This window comes from Adiantum capillus-veneris, chromosome 8 (genome assembly GCF_014529385.1).
Source record: "Adiantum capillus-veneris isolate H3 chromosome 8, ASM1452938v2, whole genome shotgun sequence".
NCBI lineage: Eukaryota > Viridiplantae > Streptophyta > Polypodiopsida > Polypodiales > Pteridaceae > Adiantum > Adiantum capillus-veneris.
Window position 1 is genome coordinate 154,996,682 of NC_140938.1, and position 24,018 is coordinate 155,020,699.

Below are 24,018 nucleotides of genomic sequence, written 5' to 3' on the forward strand. Positions count from 1 at the left end.
AAAGTTTATAAAACTAGTAGAACAAATTTGGTACATTTTTAGCAAATCGGTGGGTTAATTTTTAGATGAATATTTTCCAAAGTTTATACAACCAATACAATAGGGCAAGAGTGGAATCCAGACATCAGACATGCGAGTCCAGATTTCAGGAAGTGAGGGGATTTGATTGCCCAAATTTAGATCGTCAAACATCTAAAACTAGATGGCGAGGTCACGGAACAATAGTTTATCAGATTTTTGATAGTAGTCAGAATGTTTTAATTTGAATGTCGGAGATAAAATTTCAGGAATTCACATGGTCGTTTATCACATTTCAAATATTCAAAAGCTGATTAGATCTAGCCACTCTGGATACAAGATTTAGTTAACTTCAAAATCAAACCCAACACAATGGGTATTCTAGAAGAAGAAATCTTAGGGATCAACCGTACCTATCAATTCCGAGGCATTACGGTTAGATTCTCTGGTTAGTATTTGATTACCAATCAAATCAAAACTAAATCCACAATCAAAATATTTGAGCAAAATCAAAATCACAATTTGTTTAGTCAAACAATGGATGGTACCAGCACTCTAGAAGGTCATAGGATGAAAATTCATGAAGGATGCATGGCTTGAAAATGGTCTCTGGTTAGACTTCAACCTCACTCAAGAAAAAATAGTCCAACTTGAGAGCCCAGGCACAGACAAACAACATCAAATTATAGAGAACTAGATATGTCAAGTTGAGCAGAGTCCCAATAACAAGAATTCAAAGAACCCACCGATGGGATGGATAGAAAACCAATGTTTGGAAGTCTTGATGGGAATCCTAAGATCGCATGAACAAAGGTTTCTTTCAAGTTTTTTGGGAGAGACCTCCAAGCAGTACTTTTTGGCATCATCGAGGGTGTTGCACACAAAAATGGACACAGTTTTATCCATTGCCTCCCTCCATTTCTCTTCCTTGTTTGTAGTGGAGCCCACCACAAGACTTGTGTTAGAACTAATGATGAGGTGGTTTACTCTATTGTCTGATGTGCATGTTACCTCATACAGAATTCCAATTTTGTGTTTCTCTTCAATCTCATCAAGTAAAGATTACTCTATCAACGCATCTTCAACCACGCTCACTATCACATTGAGCCTATGCATTTATATTAGAGAGACTTCATTGACAATTCCTCGCATGGCATTTCCGGTCTATGGATCCATTGGTATGACCCCAAACGTTGCAACATCAAAAAAAAAATGCAATCTTGAATGGCAGTGAAATATGGAATCTTAACAATTCTACTGACAATTTGGATGGAGCCATGGTACTACCCGTCCAACAGCTAGGCTTTAGTAGGTCCAAGACTGCGACCATTATTGGTCAGGTGTGCTATGGTTCTTATCATTGTAGACTTGCTTTTCTTTTTTGCCGCAAGAAATCCAAGGCCTACGAGCACTCACCATCCGCATGGTTGCCTCTACCCATACACGTCGAGAACTCTTGATCGGACTCATGTGGGCACTGCCATAAAAGGAAGCTTTGGCTATCTTGATCCCGAATACTTTAGAAGGAAACAATTGACAGAGAAGTCAGATGTATAATGATTTGGTGTGGTTTTTATGGAGGTGCTATGCACACATCCTATGACCAACCCAGCTCTTTCTAGGGATCAAGTGAATCTAGCAAAGTGGGTGATGCATTGGCAGAAGATGGGACTTCTTAACTAGATAGTGGATCCACATTTTGCGGGCACCATCAACACTAACTCTTTAAGGAAGTATGGGTTAAAAATTGAGAAGTGCTTAGCAAAGCAGGGCATCAACATGCCAGCAATGGGTGATGTACTTTGAAACTTGGAATATGATTTGCAGCTACAAGAGATAGCTATAGCCAATGCAATGGATGAGGACAGACGGTAATTCTCAAGCGGCCTGGGACAGATGCCCACCTGCAATCCCTGCCCACCATTCTGCTGAGAAAATACTCACCATCATGTTTTAAAGATTTTAAAAAGAAGAGCATTTGGGCCCCTCTTACCCTACCCACAAGCACACTCCTGGATGTGATGCAGCCTAGCCTTGGTGTACTGAAGAATTCAAACCTCTCGCTCAGGTGCCCCTTTCCTTGTTGGAAAATTCAAATAGTGTGACAAACTTTTATGCAATAGCCTCAAGACTTTTCTCATTCAAGGCCCCCAAGGAACACAATGCCCGTTCCCCGAAGCCCATGCGCAAACTGGGGGGCTTGAGAAGTCCTTATTTTCTGCTGACATCACAATGAAAAAGGCATTCTTGGTACTGTGATCAACAAAACCTATAATAGTCAAGAGGATGAACACTTTTTCTGCACATTTTTGAAGGCTCATGATCCTACTCAAGAAAGAGCAGACGATAGAGCCATCGAGGTCTTTCCTGCCGCTGTTGAGGAGTCAATCGCTGACCTCTATATAGCCAATAGTCTTGCCCGTACATGCAAAGGTTGTGCTGCACTTTCATGCATCTTTAGGTCAGCCCAAGAAGGCATCATGCCTTCCCACTTGGAGGAAGAATTTGCCCAAGTGAAAGAAGTAACTGCTGGCCCATCCTGCCTTGGACATCTGACGCAAGTAGACCTCTCAATCTCAAGTGCAGAAGAAGAATCCATCAAGGCAATGGCACACACAAAACTTTTTGCATTCTTGCGCCAACCTGAGCCTTGCAAAGCGTATCACTTATCCTCTTCTAATGCTCCTTTGTGCAAGCAACCCTATTGTTCTTGGAAACGATGGCCGATCCCATGGTTTCCATCTCCCACCCTGCAGCTTTAGTTCAAGTATTGATGAAGCCCTGACCCCAACTCTCCTTCCAATGATTCAATCTGAAGCTGCTCGTCTTGTCATTGAAGTCCATAACATCGCCCTTGCAGCATATCGTGACACCTTGAAGGAACCAGCAATGGTCTTCACAGACAATGGCCTTTATAGTAACCGTCTCCCAGGATCTATCGATGATGGTCTCCATACAAATCTCTAAGCTCGATGTTTTTGAATGCTATGAAAGAGTCTCCTTATGCAAATATTGCCACAAATGCAAGCCCAAACCTTGTCGATACATTGGAATACACCCTCGACGAGATGGAGAATCTAGCCTTCATGCTTTCTCGGAACAAGCTCAAGCAATAACCTTGCAACCCTGCAACTTTGAAGCAAACATGGAGATGATGATTGACTTCTTCCATATGTACATGGTTGCAGGAGATTCATTAAAAGCAATTGTGTATCTTGCCTCTCTTATTGATACAATCACTTTTGGTTGACGGGGGGAACTTGATACATGTCGACCTCAATCGCTCTCATGCAAGCTAGTTTATAAAGATGAAGCTGACTCTCGAGCACAATTTAAGCTGAAGATTGCTGATCACTTCAATAGAAACTTACTCATTGATCCGGGATGATGGCTGCAAAATCCACATTCAATTCAACTCTAGTATCTTTTGTTGTTTGCAGTGATTGCTTTTGCAATCACAAAAACAGAAAGCACAACCATCTCATATAGGCACTCTTACATGCACTGCTTGGGTACTGACCACGAGTTTTGCAGAGAGAAGGTACACATCCCATACACATAAGTGTGAGTTGCATCTTGGTTTTCTGCTTTTTGAAAACAAGTAATCAGCCGATGGATTGGACAAGAGAATTATTTTGACTCGTTAGAACGTAGTACAACAAGTTTCACAAATAAAAATGTCAGTTGACTTCTTCTTTTTTGTTTTTAGCTTTTTTCAATGGTCGACGAAGAGACCATGACAAATATCACAAATATAGAAGGGATCATAGCCACATGGACATAGTGATCAAACGGTTCCTAGAGAGCATGTTGATTGCAAGAATAAATACATCAAAGGTAATGGTAATGATAACAATGATGAATGTAGAGACAAAAGCGGGAGGGATGAAGATGATAAAATCCATGTCTCATTAAAAGGGTCTCCATCATATCACTGCTTTTTTGTTGAACACACCTGCATTGAAAAGGTGCTCTCGCCCCAGTGGTGAAATGCTGCCTGAGGACTTCGTCTAAAGTTTGTGCACCTATAGCTTGTCTACTCCAATATCCATCATCTTGTTTGCGACCCCTCAAGTTAACTATGGCGCTCACTGTGAGTGTAGGCTCAACATGGGAGCGATATCAGTGGCAATATGGCAGGTAAAAGCACGATGTTGGTGCTAATGAAGCAGAGGTAGTAGACAACACAAGTGCTCCTTGCCTACTACCCACAGAGCACCTGGTAGTGTGAGGTATCTTCGCAGATCTGGCAAAAGACAAAGGAGGCAGCAGAAAACCTCTATGGCATGGAGTGGATTAGTTGAAGGAGAACCAAAGATTCGCAAAACAAGCTTGAGGATGAGGCTAACAAAAGTGAGCATTCAAACTCACTCTTCCCTGGGCTTTTTGAGGGAGAATCAAAGATCTACAAAACGATCTTGGACATGAGCCTAACGTGAAAAAAGAGAAACAACATAGAAGCATTGGTGATGATAAGCATGGTAGCATAAGTGAACGCAAAAAATGACACGATGAAAACCTATTGTGGCAGAGGTAATGAAGCAATAGTCAAGGGTCCTTGGAGCAACATGTTGTGCTTGGCAATTCTTTGTTTGATAAGCATGCCAACTTTAATGGTGCCCTTAGAAAAGCACAAAAGTGTATACCTTGGTATACGCATCCACGATGAGAACTTCATGGATGAATCAGAGAGAAACTTTAATGGTGCCCTTACAATACAGAGATAATATTGATTGAGTCATTCTATTGGAGTGATTGCGCCGGAGTTTATGAGCTGAGAACTCATCACTACAATAAACCCTATATTGTTTGTGACGTAGAACATAAAGTTACCTCTGTTTCTTTTTAAGTTAAGTCTATCTCTTGCATCTTTTGTATTTGTCTTAACTCGTGTTTTGTGTTTGACAAAGAGGACATATATTCATAACAGTGGACGTTTTGATTGCACAAGCACAACTCAAGCTCAACAAAACTGCAAGGTCCGTTATCTGCATCCAATTTTCCATGCATATATCTTTGTTTGGTGCAACACATAAATGCTATGGGGCAGGGCATGGCTTTTGTTTCTTATCATTTTTGGAGAGACCACAGTGCCAACTCTCCCCCATATTTTTATATGGCACTTCTACATGATGTACACTGTATGTTTAGCATTTTCACTACGTGATGTTTTAAGACAAAATGTTTAACTATTCACAGTGTATCTTGACTCAAACATTATCCTCCGGCTTCCACAATTGGACGACACCTGTACACGATTATCAGGTCTGTTGATGCTTGTTGTATCTTTTGAGTTTGTCAATTCATGATATCTATATATCAAATAGACCGTACATACTTATTTTCTCATAGTTGGATAATTCAAATTATGTATTGCAATACTCGATGCACTCTGTACATGTTTACTTTATTCCTAGGTGGCTGATGTTAAACTACATATGTCCTTGTTTGCCAACACACTTTGTACTTGTTTACTTTAGTATTAGATGCTTTATGTCAAACAATCCTATTATGTTGTACAATAATGCCCACCAAGCAAGACTAGTTGGCGTGCTAAAGACCTTAGTATCATATGAGTGAAGGTCGTTCAATTTAATTTGTGAGACACGTGTCTTCAAGAGAGCTTAAAACTCTTCAAGAGAAAGAAAATTGTCCCTTTCAAATGCTATTCCACAAAGCTATATTCATTCTATTGATATGGTGAAAAAAGCTTGTATACATAGGAGTGTGATCCCATGATGTGAAGTATTGTTTCAATAAGTTTTTTTAATATATTGATTTGTACAGAGTCCTTTTATATAAGAAATTCACAAAGATTTATTTCATTAAATCGTCTTGATATTTTTTTGTTGATTAAACTTATAATTTTTATGAAGATATTTAATATACTTTTGTCTTAGTTTTTCAATGTGTCTTTATTTTATTTTATTTTCAAATGATAATGTGCAATATGCACCTTTCACCTTATTATTTAAGTGGGATATTTCTTAGTATATAAACCATTCGTGATTATGTATGTATGATGTATGTTTAATGGATGTATTATGTATGTATAATGGATAATATAATATTTTTATTTTTTATTTTTTTTGTTTCCAAATGTTCAATGTGCACCTTTTACTTTATTATTTAAGCGGAGACTTTCTTATTTAATTTTGATTATGTACGTATAATGGATAATATAATTTTATACTAAAACTCAACAAAAACTCCATTTGATTGTAGGTCCTTGTTTAAACTTACTCTCCATAGATCTCATTCCCCCCTTAACTTAGTGTCTTCACCTTGTTTATATGGACATGAAAAATCTTTTGATTATTGTCATTGGACCTTTCATTTCCTAAAATCACCCTTCAATTATGCATTTGAGATCTTTTGAAATGGTTTTCAATTTTTTAAGATTGGGGGGTCCTACTCACTTCACATAGATGGGATATAACGACACGGATTTTGAACAAAAGTATGAAATTGCTTCCTACTACAAGAAAAGTTTAAAAAAATGTTGTTGAACTTATAGTATTATCCTTCATCACACACATTTATGTAGCATAAGCTCAACAATTTTCTTAGTCTCAAATAACTGTAACTATTATCAAGATGTGCTTCTACAGTCCAATGGAAGCTCAACATGACCACAAACGAGCCCTAGAGCCTATGGTGGAGTAGCTATATCTAACAAAGGCTCTAAACATAAGCCTAAGCTTAACAAGTAGGTTGTTCTGATTGTATCCAAGCCTTTTGCATCTTTCCTATGTAAAGGTGTTCTATAAAAATCATTTTCTGAACCATACAAAGTTCCTTATTATGATTTTTCCAAGAGGAAAATTTGAGCTAATCTTTACTATTTTTACACATTTTCTATAGATCTCGGAAAATTTGTTCCTTTTCCTCTTGCTCTAATCAACATTTTCAAATTTCAAAGCACGACACTTTTCTTGAACACTAGTAGAAAGGAAGAGCATGTTATAGTCAAAGAGTATTCATTATGAGCCTTGATATCTCAAATCAATTACACTTGTGCAATCTATGAGAGCTTATTGTTGGCCACATCCACCTTGAAGTAGCCCATGTTGACTTGTTCTGAAGAGTTTTGAGAGTGCTAGATTGAAAACATGAAAAGTAAGCTAGTAATCATGATGATTTTACAACATACCTAAGGGGTGAAGATGAATCCAATTGGTAGAGGAAATGAAACATATATGTGAGACCCTTCCTCATTCAAGACCTTTGCCATCATTTTTATCCATTTCTTGCTTGATTTCTTGATCGACTTGAAGAATCTAGAAATTTGTCTCGCTTTGACTTGTGTAGTATTAAACCCAGGTACTTTTTGTTGTCGTCCAAGTCGTTTGTAGGTAGGCACATTACTGGTTCCTTCACTTATATGGAGACATGGAATATGTATAAATCCCTCTGAAACATTTGAATCGAGTCTTTTATACTTATAGTTTGAGTATATTGACATCCCTTGGGAATGATTTTCATGAGGTGCACAAAATGATTTTGATGAGAGATGATCAAATCCGGACATGGATTCAATGGCGAAGATGTATTGATAGATCTACCTAAGCTTACATATAATGGCCTAGTTGGCTGATGCGTTCACACAATCACAAGGAAATGAACAACTTGCAATAATTAGAATCGCCAGTGTGGTAATCCAAAACATGAGAACTTTATGGAGTAAGGTAATACTTATCTAATCTTAAAAGCTGAGATTCATGCAATTGAGTAAGGTAGTACAACATGAATCTTGCATGATCTATGACCTACCCAACAACTCATGAAATTTGAATTGCAATGGACCATTAGGATTGAGGTGAGTTTCACTTCATGTAATTGTTATTGTCTCTTTATTTAAAGAACATGCTTGGTTATTTATGGGTATCGTCCACAAAAGCTAGCAAGAATATTATATTATTTGAAGGATGTTAGAAAAAAAAAGGAAATTCATAAAGAAAGCTGCCATACAAACATCACATTCTAAGAAGGGATATATTTAAAACATTTTTGAAAGAAGTTGTAATGTATTTTAAGAATGGTATAGTATCTTGTCCAAAGGGGCTAGCTTGGTTGGTTGAGCATTTCGTCACTGTGACCTAGGCCATGGGTTCAAATACAGCCAAATGACTAGGATGGTGCCCACAAACATCCTTTGTATTTGAATGAATGAGAATGCTTGTAATGCTACAAAAACAATGGTATAATATCTTTGTTTATTCTTTCAAAATACATATAGATTGATTCTATCGTATCATTGTATTGTGTCATAAATTCACATATGAATGAACTCTTTGATAGGATTGAAAACACTCTCTCCTCCAAAAGCTCAAAATTGTTGGTTTTAGAAGCAATGCATAATTTTAGTGTGTGTCCCCGCTCTCTCTCTTCCCCCCCCCCCCCCCCCCCCCCCCCCCCCCTCCTTTCTCTTTCCTTTTTTTGGGACCAACTTAAGGCCTTAGTACTCAAAGGGTGAAAGTTGTTCAAATTTTATTGTAAGTATCCAACGGGTGAAAGTCGTTCAATTTTCATTTCTAGACAAGTGTCCTAAGGGTCTTTAAAAGTCTTGTGAATAAAAAAAAATCATGGCCTTTTAAATGATATTTTGCAAAGCTACATTCGCTTTTTTGGCATGCTTAAAAAACGTTTTAAAGAACAAAAGAGTAAACAATATATTCATAAGAGTTTATCCCACGATGTGAGGAATTGCCAAAGGGTACTTTCATTTACGTTTATTTAACGACTTTAACACAAATATTTCACTAAATAGTTTTACTATTTTCTATGCTATCAAATTTATACTTTCTTATACAAAATATTAAAATAGTTTTGTTTTAATTTTGTAATGTATTGTTTTATTTTACTTCCTTCTCGAAATGCTGATGTGCAATGGTCATCTTTTACCTTATTATTTAAGTGGACCCTTTGTAATCATGTATGCATAATAGACAATACAATTTCATATTAAAACTCAACAAAAAATTCATATGATTGTAAGCACTTATTTAAGTTTACTCTCCCTCGTCTCCTCTTAACTAGGCTGACCTTTGTGCCTCCTCACCTTGTTTTTTTTTTGCATAGAACATTCTAAAGCAAGATCGAGTACCATTGCCTTTGAACTCTAAAACACATTCTAGAGTTGGAACCCTTGTGTGAGTGCCCCCATGGAAGAAAGCAATAGTTTCCTTACTCTCTCTTTAAAATTTGGTCTTGTGAAAAAAGTAAGACCCCCCCCCCTCCCCACACACACCCAAAAACCCCCTTTTTTTTCTTTAAAAAGCTTAATAAAAAATGTTAAAGAATTTAACATGGCATGTCTGAGAAGAAAGAAAAGTCGTGTTCAATAAAAAGAGTATTCTTGAGTGTGTGTGTGTGTGTGTGTGTGTGTGTGTGTGAGTGAGTGAGTGAGAGAGAGAGAGAGAGAGATGAGTGCAAAAACAAAGCGAATGGTTTTGGTTTTCTTAATCTAGATATTTAGCAAACAATGATTCAAAGCTACCCACTTAAACCTATCATTATCTTATCTCCAAAACTTAAAAAAATCTAACCAAACACTAGGATCTTTTCCATTGGCCAGGCCAAAAAAATCTAACCAAACACTAGGATCTTTTCCATTAGCTTAGGTCTATGCTAAGTTTGTCCCTTCTTACTATGAAAATAACTAGAAACATACTTCAAGTAGAGAGCAATGATTCAGACTTGTTTTTGGGACGATATGAGAAGACATCTGCAAAGACCTAAAACTCCACCAACCAACTCCCTACTCCTATAAATAGGACCCCTTGCCATGTGTACATCACTTGACATAGAAATACCCAAAGGTCCATATGCTCCTAGCCACATGACTAATGTCTTGATATAACTCCTTCGTGAATAAGATCTTTTGTATAGTCAAAACAAAAGTGAAAAAATATAATCTTGAGAGTAGTAATGTCCCACATGTTTTCTATCATAAAAAACATCGTATAAAGGATCCATGAAGGGTTCACAATAATGGATTATCAAAGCACTAAGAGAATTGTAGCACCATGCATCTCAGACCTAGAGAACTCTCATACTTTTGTATGTGTATTCATCACTTAAAAGAGTAGAATTGTGTGTAGAACACCTTATAACTCTATTTCTATAGAAAGAAGGATCCCTCATTTAAAGTTTACTCTACAGTGGTTATGCATGGCTCTTTATGCTCCCCTTTGTGTCATAAAAATTCCAAATTTCTTCTCCCAATTCTTACAAGAAAGAGTTCAAGCATATACTTGATTAAGAGCTACTACACGATATTGTCCCTAGGAATAGTGTAATTGCTCGCCACACTCGTAAAGGATATCTACCTTTGCATCTTGTCGAACCTTGACACCAATATTAGACCACACATACACATGATCGTGTCACAATAATGAAATGGTGCATCTTGTACTCCTTGGTCAATAAAATCAATCTTCATTCATGAGCATAAAGTCAACAAATCATTGAATTATCATATGGACAAAAGCCTAGTTGAAAACCATCATTAGAGAAGCTGAATAGGATATTCTTGTAATCTTTAGTAGATGAGACCATAACAAACCCATGATCTTATAAGAAGTAAGATCCTTCTTAGAGATTTTCCACAACACATTTGTAAATGGACACAAAGGTTAGCCAAGTGCTTATCGATGATGGAAGTACTAGATTAGGGAGGGGCTAAGATGCCTCAAGTGCTTAATGAAAAATACTTTTCTCTACATTATCAATGCTACTCAACCATGGAGAGTAGTAGCTCATTGGGTATTCCAAGAACTTGCTCACACATGATTATCTATGTGAGATCTATGCCAAGATTAGTGAGAGAGTGATTAGCTAGTATGCTTAGAATATATGGACTTAATAATTGTGTCCTATACACAACTAGTAAGTTGGTAGCTACACGGACATGATTCAATTTGGAATTCAAATACAACTCATGTGGAGACTTATTCTTAAAAAATTGTGCATTGAAGGTGTCCGTGTACTTGGTCGTTATATTTAATTCCAATATCTATTTTTCTCTCTCTATCCCTACATATACATACCTACATACATACATAATATATATATATATATATATATATATATATATATATATATATATATATATATATATATATATATATATATATATATATATATATATATATATATATATATATATATATATATGTATATATGTATATGTGTGTATGTATACACACACACACACACACACACATTTACACCTTGTAGCTCCACAGAAATGACCTAGCTATTGTAGTAGGAAATGGGTGTCATGCTCTCTACCATGGGTTACTAGCTAGTATGCTTAGAATATATGCAAGAATAGATGGACTTAATATTTGTGTCCTATACACAGCTAGCAAGTTGGTATCTACACAAACATAATCCAATTTGAAATTCAAATACAATTCGCGACTTATTTTTAAAATAATTGTGCATTCAAAGTGTCCCTATACTTGGTTGTTATATATAATTCCAATATCTCTTTGTCCCTCTCTAGCCTAGGCTCTTACAATCTCCAACACTCCTACGTCTCTCTCTCTCTCTCTCTCTCTCTCTCTCTCTCTCTCTCTCTCCACCTATATATATATACCCAAACACACACACACACACACACACACACACACACAAATTTATACCTTGTAGCTCTAGAGCCATGCTAACTAATAGCTCCACCTTCATGCGGCTCTCCTAGCTATTGTAGTAGGAAATGGGTGGCACGCTCTCTAAATGCGTGCTCCTCAATGCAATGTGCAAGAAACCTCACTCGAGCAGAATGAAAACATTATAGAGCAATGGAGCAAAGAAAACTCAAAAGACACAATAGTAGACTCCAAACCTTGTAACTCCATAGCCATGCTAACTAAAATATCTCCTTTCATGTTGCTCCTTTAGATGTTGTAGCAGGAAATGGGTGTCATGCTCTCTATTCTGATATTCCTCAGTGAAATTTGCAAAAAGTCATCACTCCAACATAATGAAAACATTATACAGTAATGGAACAAATCAAACTCAAAAGACACAAGAGTAGACTCCAAACTCAGTGGAACTTGACTAATTCATGAAACCACTTCATAATTTAGATGACAACGCACTCAACTCCAATCCCATGACTCACAGGTACAATGGGGGTGTTAAGGTTTCAAATCTATAGGGAGAGTGCATATGTGTGGTGCTAGACTGAACACAAGATTCAAGACTCTAGACTTATAGAATGTCTATATTGCATACGATGACTAAAACCAACTAAGCATTCAATTGAGTATAAAGAATAGCCATCAATGGCTAATAAAAAACCTGATAGCTAGCTACATCTATCTCAAAACTATGGTGGTAGTGAGCTAGCCATGGTGTCCACTAGACCACCACTCCTTGTGTCTCCCATGCCCGGGGGATTCACCATGGAAAACTTACCGCACCACGTAAGTGCAGGGGAGGGGGGTTCTTTTACAAGTTACATAAGCGTATAAGTTAGGGGCAGGTCCCCAATAATTTATCTCCTAAGCTTAAAAATAAGGGAGGGGGCATCATATTTATGGAGGGGGTGGGGTGGATTGGGGGGGTGGGGGGACTGACTCGAGTTGATTACTTGTAAAAAATTGGTCACCGGTGTGCACTAGAACTCGGATGAATTTTGGGAAGGTTTTTATCATATCACACATCAAATTTTGTATCAAGCTGGACAAAGTTAAGAGCTGATTTGGAGTAGGTCAAGGGTTGATTTACACCAGCTTTGGATAGGTCATAATTGGACAAGTAGCGAGAGTGCAGGCTGATCCAGCACATAGTTTGAAAGTCAAACTAAGACACATTGAGGGTACATCTAGTTATCACCAATAGTGGTTCCTTAGTATATTGTCAGTCACCATGCTACACACTCGTTGACTAGTTTTACTCAATTAGATCATGTGAGACCTAAATTTTATATGTAAGATAGGGGTATGATAGTTTTCTTCATTGATTGTCGTATAAGCATAGAAAGGGGGGTCATATTCCCTGATATGAGTCGTGTATAGGGATTTTATCAAAGTTGTCCGCTCGCAGGTGGCGTCCCATTTTGTATATAGAGTGAATCCCCCGGGCTCCCATGTTACTATCGGATAAGAGTCCACCCTATGTGTACCTCGGACCAACTTTAATTGCCTATCCATTGCAAGTGACACTATAGCCCTCTGATATAGGTTTCCTATTGCAAATCCACTTACAGTGCCAAAAAGTGGAGGCAAGCTATCTATTGACTTTGCAAGAACATTGGTGATATGTACAGTAACTCTTTCTTATCAATGAGATGTATTTTGACATTGATCTTGGTCATACCATTGCTAGACCTATAATATTCTCTTATAGTAAAGGTGAAACGAGTAACAAGGATCTGGTAAGAAAGCACGCGGTGACTTTTTTGGCGTTTTGCTTCGAGCACTCGATACATCAACAATGCAGAGTACAAAAAGTGTTTTTCTTTATTAAGTTTCATAGATCTGTTATGGTTTCAACACCATATATTTTTTGTCAAATCTTTAGTTTAGTCCATCAATTACGAGTTACAACCATGACACATTTGTATGGGTTATAAACACTACCACACATCAGTGGTAAGACCACCCTTTTATGTTTGGTTCTGAGTTCTGGTTTGTCTCACACTGAGAGTTGTTTGAGGGAAGTGCACACACACACCTATGTTGTTGGGGGGGGGGGGGCACTCGTAGTTTCAGGTGATTGAACTCTACCATGGTCTGTATCAAGTCCATATTCAGTGGTTGGGGCTTGAGGGGGGGTTGTTGGGTTCAAGCCCAATTGCCCATAAGAAATTCCTCTTAGGGCATGCAATAGAACTTTAGTTTAATTGCATGGCAAGTTTGCCATCAATTTCTTGTAAAACTTTTCATAATAATAACAATATACAATAGCGTGCTTTTGTTCTACTTGCTCTCTCTCTCTCTCTCTCTCTCTCTCTCTCTCTCTCTCTTTCACATTTTTTGCACTTGCACTTTGAAGGTTGCCATGGATTCTTGCCGGTGGCATCCACCCTAGCTGCTCCTACACCTTTCACCTTCTTAGAGTACTCATTGCCATCTAAATCCATGAGTAGATAGTAACTAGAATTGAAGGCTTTTTTGACCGCATGTGGACCTTGCCATATGGTATTGATTTTGACATCAAACCTATTATCAAAACAATTGTCATACCTTACCACAAGATCACCTTCTTTGAGTCCTTTTTCCTTTACTTTCTTGTTAAGATTATCTTTTTCTTGCATGGAATTCCTCTTGTGCATTCATAAGTTGCTTCACTTTTCCACTCAAGCTCAATTACGGAAAGAAGGCATTCTATCCATGCTTCTTGATCACCTTGTGTCCCATTTTTGTGGAGCCAACTTGTTGGAATGTTGAGCTCAACTTGTTGCAAATCCTCTCAACCGTAGACAAGGTGAAATGGTTTGAACTCCGTTGCTTCCCTATAGATTGTATGGTAAGCCCACAATGCCCCATCCAAGAAGTCATCCTACAACTTTGTCTTGTTTTGCACCACCTCTCTTGTTAGGAAATATGACGTAGCTAAATAGATATTTGAGTAGATTACTTAATGGATAGAGATAGATTTCACACAGAAGAGATTATAGAGTAGAGAGAGAGAGAGAGTGAGTACACACGATATACGTGGTTCACCCAATGTGGGCTACGTCCACGGGAAAGCATCCACTCAATGGCTTTAGTACTTCAAAACAAGAAGTAGTTTACAAAGGGATTATACCCTTAATAGAGCTCCCACCTTGCTTCACTCTCACCACCTCACACCCACCTTGTTGCATCAACTTCACACTATGAAATGTGTGTCAAAATGGCCTCCTTTTACAGGCCAAAAGGGATGCCCTCTCTCATGAGAGGCAGCCATGTGTAGTCGCCCTTGTGTAGATAAGTCCAAATCGGACCCTCCAATCCGGCCATGTGTGGCCGCTCTTGAGAAGACAAGTCCACTTTTGAATTCGGCCACCGGCCATTGACTTCCAACCACCGGCCACCTGCCAATCGGCCAACTGATCGGTCGTTTTCTGAACACTTTTCAACCGCCGTCCGGCCATAATATTCCGACGAAAAGGAATATTTTGGGGTTTTCGGCGAGTGGTTTTATTTTCCAGTGAGTTATTTTTCTTCACGCACGATGGCTTCTCCTCATAATGGGGGCCTTACAAATGTGCGTTTTTAACACAGAAAATTATAAGGGGTAGATCAGGCTCCATACTTAACAATCTCCCACTTGGAGACTGATCTCCAAACGAAACCTGTGACTGCTTTCCATCCTGGCTTCTTATCATTGAATTCCAATCGAAGATGAGCAAAAGCTCAACTTCTCCTTATTGACCACCTTTGTAAACATGTCTGCAGGATTTTCACTTGTATGCACCTTTCCTAGCTTTAGATGTCCCTCTTCCAAAAGAGTGTGTATGAAGTGATATCTCACCTCAATGTGCTTTCTCCTTGAATGAAAGGCTGAGTTCTTTGCAAGATGGATAGCGCTTTGGCTATCACTGTACAAGACACAATTGTCTTGTTTGAATCCAAACTCTTCTAAGAATCTGTGAAGCCATAGAATTTATTTGCTTGCCTCCGTCATTGCTACATACTCTCCTTCCATGGTCGAAAGTGAGACCACTTTCTACAGCTTTGAAGCCCAGCTTACTGCTGTGCCTCCAACCGTGAAGACATAGCCAGTAGTGCTCCTTCAAGTATCTTTGTCACCTTTCATATCTGCATCAGCATACCCTTCTAAAAATACAGAAGCATTTGTTGTTTTCCCTTTTAGATACCTAAGTATCCACTTCACAGCTTGCCAATGCTCTTTACCTGGGTTGTCCATGAACCTACTCAGAACTCCCACTGCATGTGCAATATCTCGCCTTGTCCAGACCATAGCATACATTAGAGAACCTATTGCTGCAGGATATGGACCTTTAGACATATAGGCTATCTTCTCTTGTGTCTTTGGACACATATCCTTGGTTAGTTTAAAGTGACCAGCCAAAGGTGTAGAAACTAGTTTTGCATTTTGCATTGCAAACCTTTCTAGTACCTTCTTGATGTAATCTTCTTGAGATAGCTTTATTGTCTTCTTCGTCCTGTCCCTTGATATTTTCATACCAAGTATCCTCTTTGCAGCACCTAAATCTTTCATTGAAAAATACTTAGACAAGTCCTCTTTTAGGTCTTTGATGTCCTGCATGTTAGCACTTGCAGTCAACATGTCATCAACATACAACATTAGGATGATGAATTTCCCATCTCCCAAATTCTTCGTGTAGACGCAATGATCCGAGTTGCATCTTGTGAATCCATGATCCAACATCCATCGATCAAACTTCAAGTACCATTGTCTTGATGCTTGCTTTAAACCATACAAGCTCTTCTTTAATCTGCAAACCATTTTCTCCTTACCTTTTACTTCATACCCCTTTGGTTGAAGCATGTAAATTTCCTCCTCTAAGTCACCGTGAGGGAATGCCGTATTTACATCCATTTGCTCGAGATGTAGATCATGAGCAGCCACAAGGCTTAAGACAAGCCTAATTGAGTTTATTTTTACAACAGGAGAAAATATTTCATTGAAGTCAATACCTTTCTTTTGAGAAAACCCTTTTACCACAAGCCTAGACTTGTACCTTTTCTTCCCACCTTCTTCTTCCTTTAGCTTGTACACCCATTTGTTTTGAAGTGCCCGCTTACCTTTAGGCAACTCAACCAACTCCCATGTTTGGTTGCGATGTAGTGAGTCCATCTCCACTTGCATGCTCTTCGTCCATTCTTCTTTGGATTCATGTTGCATAGCTTCTTCATATGATCCCGGCTCTACAGAATCTGAGATCAAGAGATGGTTGAAGGAAGGAACAAACCTTTCTGGAAGTCTACTTGCTCTTGTAGATCTTCGGGGAATAGGTTGAGGCTCCTCATTTGGTTGACGTTGTTGCACATTGTCACCGTTTGCAGTCCTTGAGTCTTCACCATCCTCAAGCTCCATGTACTCATCACCTGTTTCTTTTGTTTGTTTTCTTTCCAAGTAATCTTTGTACATATTTTGTTCGTTAAAAATTACATCCCTACTCCTTAAGATTTTACCATCTTCAGGATTCCATAGGCGATACCCAAAGTCTCCTTCTCCATTGCCAATGAAGAAACACTTTTTGGACTTTGCATCTAACTTTGATCTTAGGCTTCTATCTATGTGCATGAAAGCCTCACACCCAAACACTTTGAGAAATGCATAATTCACCGGTTTACCTGTCCATGCCTCTTCTGGAACTCCCCCATCCAATGCCGTTGGGGGTGACCGATTGATTAAGTACACAGACGTACTTACAGCTTCCGCCCAAAGCTCAAGCGGTAGGCGTGCATGTAGCCGCATGCTTCGTGCTCGTTCCATGATTGTCCTGTTCATCCTTTCCAAAATCCCATTTTGTTGAGGTGTCCTTGGGGTTGTCCTTTGCCTCCGAATGCCATTGCTAGCACAAAAGCTTTCAAAAGCTTGGCTGCAATATTCGCCTCCGTTGTCGGATCTGAGGCATTTAACCTTGGTACCTGTTTCATTCTCCACAAAGGCTTTCCACCTTTGAAATATGGAAAATACATCGGATTTATTCTTCATGACATAAACCCATGTTTTTCTAGTCGCATCGTCTATGAATGTTACATAGTACAATGAGTCACCAAGTGATGGTGTACTTGCAGGACCCCAAACATCAGAATGAACCAACTCAAGTTTTTTATTTTTTCTTTCATTTCCTGATTTTTGAAATTTTACCCTCTTTTGTTTACCATAAACACAATCTTCACAGAACTCTAAGTCCACTTCTTTCAAACCTGGTAGAAGCTTCTTTGTTTGAAGGATTTGCATTCCTTTGGCACTCATATGCCCAAGTCGGTAGTGCCACAACGCACTGTCAACTTCTGTAGTTGCTACACAAGCTGAAGGTTGCGTGCTAACAGTACACAAGTAAAGTTTACCGACTTTTTCACCCTTGGCAACCACCAAAGATCCCTTTGAGATCTTCCACCGTTTGTTTCCAAATGCAATGTTGTGACCTTCATCGTCCAATTGTCCTGTAGAGGTCATTTTTTTTCAAAGAGCAGGAACATGCCTAACATCTTTAAGCTTCCATTCATTTCTGTTAGCAGTTTTGACAAAAACTGTACCTTTGCCGACAATCTCACAAGCTTCATCATCTCCCAAGTATACATACCCAAAATTACCTTTGGTGTAGTCTTGGAAATGTTGCTTGTGTGGTGTCGCATGGAATGAAGCCCCGGAATCTACTATCCAGGAATTAGACACATTGTCTAATGAGAGAAGTAGAGCATCTTGCTCTACTTTACCTGCCACATTGGCCTCCGATGTTGGCTTGTTGTCTTGAGACTCTGTCTCCTTCTTCTTCTTGGACCAGCAATCCTTCTTGATGTGGCCCTTCTTGCCGCAGTTCCAACATTCAAGAACTGACTTTGTGCCTGACTTGCTCCACCTTGAGCGATCACGACCCTTTTGATTTTTGAACCTCTCCTTAAGCCTTCCTCTTGTTTCCACTGATAGTGCAGCACTTGATGATTCTCCTGTGCTTCTCCTTCGCATTTCCTCGCTTAGGAGAACACCCACAACATCATCAAACTTAAGAGTATTTGTGCCAGAGATAGAATTACTTACAGCCATCACAAGGCTGTCCCAACTATCCGGTAGAAATGATAGTGTAAGGAGAGCTCGTACTTCGTCATCAAAATTGATTTTCACTGATCAAAGTTGACTTATGTTTGTGTTAAAGTCATTTAGGTGTTCTGCAACTGAACCATTCTCTGCCATCTTTAGATTGAACAAGCCCTTCATAAGAAATACCTTATTGGATGCCGATGGTTTCTCGTAGAAGTCGTCAAGTGACTTTATCAAGTCCTCCATGGTCTTCATCTCCGAAACATTGAACGCCACCGTTGACGCCAAGCTCAACCGGATTGTTCCCAGTGCCTTTCGATCAAGGACAATCCATGCTTCATCTACCATTGTTGCGGGCTTCTTCGCAAGACCGCCTAGTGGCAAATAGAGGTCCTTCTGGTAGAGATAGTCTTCAATCTGCATCTTCCAATGTTGGTAGTTTTTGCCGTTGAACTTCTCAATCTTGAGCTTCCCTTCCTCCGCCATAACTCTCACTGAATTCAAGGAATCCTTTCCTTGAGATAATTTAGCTACGAGCAAACCTTGCTCTGATACCAGTTGTTAGGAAATAAGACGTAGCTAAATAGATAATTGAGTAGATTACTTAATGGAGAGAGACAAATTTATATACACGAGATTATAGAGTAGAGAGAGAGAGAGAGAGTACACACAATATACGTGGTTCACCCAATGTGGGCTACATCCACGAGAAAGCAGCCACTCAATGGCTTTAGTACTTCAAAACAAGAAGTAGTTTACAAAGGGATTATACCCTTAATGGAGCTCCCGCCTTGCTTCACTCTCACCACCTCACACTCACCTTGTTGCATCAACTTCACACTATGAAATGTGTGTAAAAATGGCCTCCTTTTATAGGCCAAAAGGGCTGCCCTCTCTTATGAGAGACAGCCATGTGTAGCCGCCCTTGTGCGAATAAGTCCAAATCGGACCCTCCAATCCGCCTATATGTGGCCGCCCTTGAGAAGACAAGTCCGCTTTTGAATTCGGCCACCGGCCACCGGCCATTCACTTCCGACCACCGGCCATCGGCCTTTGACTACCGGCCACCGGCCAACCGACCGGTTGTTTTCCGACCACTTTCCGGCCGCCGGCCGGCCATAATATTCCGGCGAAAAAAAATATTCCTTTAAAGTTGCCCCTGATTCTTGTCCGTGAAAATTTTGGTTTCCGGTGAGTGATTTTCCTTCATGCACGATGGCTTCTCCTCATAATGGGGGCCTTACAAATGTGCGCTTTTACCACAGAAAATTACAAGGGTAAATCAGGCTCCATACTTAACAACACTTTGAGAAATGCATAATTCACCGGTTTACCTGTCCATGCCTCTTATGGAACTCCACCATCCAATGCTGTTCAGGGTGACCGGTTGATTAAGTACACAAACGTACTTACAGCTTCCACCCAAATCTCAAGCGGTAGGCCTGCATGTAGCCGCGTGCTTCGTACTCGCTCCATGATTGTCTTCTTCATCCTTTCCGAAATCCCATTTTGTTGAGGTGTCCTTGGGGTTGTCCTTTGCCTCCGAATGCCATGGCTAGCACAAAAGCTTTCAAAAGCTTGGCTGCAATATTCGCCTCCATTGTCGGATTTGAGGCATTTAACCTTGGTACATGTTTCATTCTCCTAAAAGGCTTTCCACCTTTGAAATATGGAAAATACATCGGACTTATTCTTCAGGACATAAACCCATGTTTTTCTAGTCGCATCGTCTATGAATGAAACATAGTACAATGAGCCACCAAGTGATGGTGTACTTGCAGGACCCCAAACATCAGAATGAACCAACTCAAGTTTTTTATTTTTTCTTTCATTTCCTAATTTTTGAAATTTTTCCCTCTTTTGTTTACCATAAACACAATCTTCACATAACTCTAAGTCCACTTCTTTTAAACCTGGTAGAAGCCTCTTCGTTTGAAGGATTTGCATTCCTTTACTGTCAACTTCTGTAGTTGCTGCACAAGCTGAAGGTTGCGTGCTGATAGTACACAAGTAAAGTGTACCAATCTTTTCTCCCTTGGCAATCACCAAAGATCCCTTTGAGATCTTCCACCGTTTGTTTCCAAATGCAATGTTGTGACCTTCATCGTCCAATTGTCCTGTAGAGGTCATTTTTTTTCAAAGAGCAGGAACATGCCTAACATCTTTAAGCTTCCATTCATTTCCGTTAGCAGTTTTGACAGAAACTGTACCTTTGCTGACAATCTCACAAGCTTCATTATCTCCCAAGTATACATACCCAAAATTACCTTTGGTGTAATCTTGGAAATGTTGCTTGTGTGGTGTCGCATGGAATGAATCCCCGGAATCTACTATCCAGGAATTAGACACATTGTCTAATGAGAGAATTAGAGCATCTTGCTCTACTTTACCTGCCACATTGGCCTTCGATGTTGGCTTGTTTTCTTGAGACTTAGTGTGCTTCTTCTTCTTGGACCAGAAATCCTTCTTGACGTGGCCCTTCTTGCCGCAGTTCCAACATTTAAGAACTGACTTTGTGTGTGACTTGCTCCCATCTTGAGCGATCACGACCCTTTTGATTTTTGAACCTCTCCTTAGGCCTTTCTCTTGTTTCCACTAACAGTGCAGCACTTGATGATTCTCCTTCGCATTTCCTCGCTTAGGAGAACACCCACAACATCATCAAACTTAAGAGTATTTGTGCCAGAAATAGAATTACTTATAGCCATCATAAGGCTGTCCCAACTATCCGATAGAGATGATAGTATAAGGAGAGCTCACACTTCGTCATCAAAATTGAGTTTCACCCATCGAAGTTGACTTATGTTTGTGTTAAAGTCATTTAGGTGTTTTGCAACTGAACCATTCTCTGTCATCTTTAGATTGAACAAGCGCTTTATAAGAAATACCTTATTGGATACTTATGGTTTCTCATAGAAGTCGTCAAGTGACTTCATCAAGTCCTCCGTGGTCTTCGTTGACGCCAAGCTTAACCGGATTTTTCCCAGTGCCTTTCGATCAAGGACAATCCATGATTCATCTACCATTGTTGCAGGCTTCTTCGCAAGACTGCCTAGTGGAAAATAGAGGTCCTTTCAGTAGAGATAGTCTTCAATCTGCATCTTCCAATGTTGGTAGTTTTTGCTGTTGAACTTCTCAATCTTGAGCTTCCCTTCCTCCGCCATAACTCCCACTCAATTCAAGGAATCCTTTCCTTGAGATAATTTAGCTACGAGCAAACCTTGCTTTGATACCAGTTGTTAGGAAATATGACGTAGCTAAATAGATATTTGAGTAGATTACTTAATGGAGAGAGATAGATTTCACACACAAGAGATTATAGAGTAGAGAGAGAGAGAGAGAGAGTACACACGATATACGTGGTTCACCCAATGTGGGCTACGTCCATGGGAAAACAGCCACTCAATTTCTTTAGTACTTCAAAACAAGAAGTAGTTTACAAAGGGATTATACCCTTAATAGAGCTCCTGCCTTGCTTCACTCTCACCACCTCACATCCACTTTGTTGCATCAACTTTACACTATGAAATGTGTGTAGAAATGGCCTCCTTTTACAAGCCAAAAGGGCTGCCCTCTCTCATGAGAGGCAACCATGTGTAGCCGCCCTTGTGTAGATAAGTCCAAATCGGCCCCTCCAATCCGCCCATGTGTGGCCGCCCTTGAGAAGACAAGTCCGCTTTTGAATTCGGCCATCGGCCATCGACCATTGACTTTTGACCACCAGCCAACCGGCCAACCGACCGGTCGTTTTCCGATCACTTTCCGACCGCCAACCGGCCATATTATTCCAACGAAAAGGAATATTCTGGGGTTTCCTGCGAGTGATTTTATTTTCTGACGAGTTATTTTTCTTCACGCACGATGGCTTCTCCTCATAATGGGGGCCTTACAAATGTGCGTTTTTAACACAGAAAATTACAAGGGGTAAATCAGGCTCCATGCTTAACATCTCTAATGATTGCTACAATGACACCATTATCCTTCTCCACTAACGTATTTTGATTGGGATAGTATGGTGTGCTATGCCTATTCAAAACATGAAACTCTTCATAAACTTTTGTCAATAAACCTTTTCTAAATCCTGGCCATTATTGGAACAATCTCCAAAGGTTTGACAAATCTAAAACAAGTATTAGTGTAGACAAACTTGCTCATTGTTCTCTCATTTACCTCTATCACAAGTTGTGTTTCCACCCATCTAATCATATAGTCTAAAACCACTAGAATGTAGAGGTTTCCATTTTTAGTTTTCAATAGTGAACATGGCATCAATGCCCCATGTTTTAAATGGGCCATTTGCAAGGATTGTTTGTTTCCATTGACTTGACAATTATGACAGCTTCTACTGAGGCGGTTTGGGGCGAGCAACAAGAGAGGCGACCTCTAAATACCCCTCAAGGTTCCTGTGTTGCTCAATTGTGGTTGGGGCAACCACAAGCAAGAAAAAGCAAAAACAAACCCACGGTCAAACAAGTGAAGGGACACCACCTAGTTATGGGATGCAAACTAGGACATAAGAGAGATTTTGTCACGACCAAGAGGAGGTGTAACAAAACACACACAAACAATCTCACACCAAGGCACACGCCAAATGGAGCAAGAGAGCTAGAGCAAAGGGAAGAGAGAGAGAGAGAGAGAAATAAAACTTTTGTAATACCTCATTTGTGACTTGCAAGTGGAGATGGTTTGTTATGATGTTATCGTAGAGCTTGCACAAAACTAACCCAATGCTTAGTGAATGCTAAATATCACCATCACACAGACACGCACACACACATAGTCTTAGGGTTATGGGACACCTCTTACCACTATACCCTCTTACAATGAGCAACAACTTGGCAATGAACACTAATCATGTTCTCAAACAAGCTCAAATGGTAGAACTTAAAAGATACGAGTCAACTCGCATTTTCCAATTACATAAGTGGAAGGACGAAGATTTGAACATCAAATCACGCCTTTGATGCACCAAACATCAATTTATTGATGATGGACAAACATATATAATAGTGGTTTTGAGATTTTGAACTCACACTCTCTCACTTGCAATGTGTATCTTGAAAGCTTCTCTCACACCAAGAGCAAAACTCACAAAGTGGTTGCTACGTCTAAGTCTCTCCTCACGCATAGAGTGTACGCGTGATATGTGAGATGTTGGAGATCAAAGATCCAAGCTAAGAGCTTAGGGCTAATTTACAAGAAGGAGAGGGGCCTATTTATAGGTTGGAGACCCTCCTTAAGGTTATTGTTTAACATATTTTACAAGACTATGATTTTTTAAAAATATCAAAACATTACGGGTCT

At 39.4% G+C, this 24,018-nt stretch overlaps 1 protein-coding gene across 2 annotated transcripts; it reads right to left on the bottom strand.

Annotated features, from left to right (window-relative positions):
- Window positions 1-516: 516 nt before the first annotated feature.
- On the bottom strand, window positions 517-7,375 carry LOC147453205 (uncharacterized). 2 transcript variants are annotated; one of them, XM_086518668.1, is made up of 6 exons: window positions 7,172-7,375; window positions 3,518-3,602; window positions 3,390-3,409; window positions 3,238-3,293; window positions 3,054-3,144; window positions 517-2,953 (listed from the first exon to the last, which is right to left on the bottom strand). In XM_086518668.1, the coding sequence occupies exons 1-6, from the start codon at window positions 7,234-7,236 to the stop codon at window positions 2,782-2,784; spliced, it is 489 nt and encodes a 162-aa protein (XP_086374794.1). In that variant the 5' UTR covers window positions 7,237-7,375; the 3' UTR covers window positions 517-2,781. The 2 variants fall into 2 exon arrangements, 1 of the variants encoding a protein (XP_086374794.1); XR_015188955.1 differs by lacking the exons at window positions 517-2,953; window positions 7,172-7,375 and having other exon boundaries at window positions 3,008-3,409; window positions 3,539-3,604.
- Window positions 7,376-24,018: the final 16,643 nt, after the last annotated feature.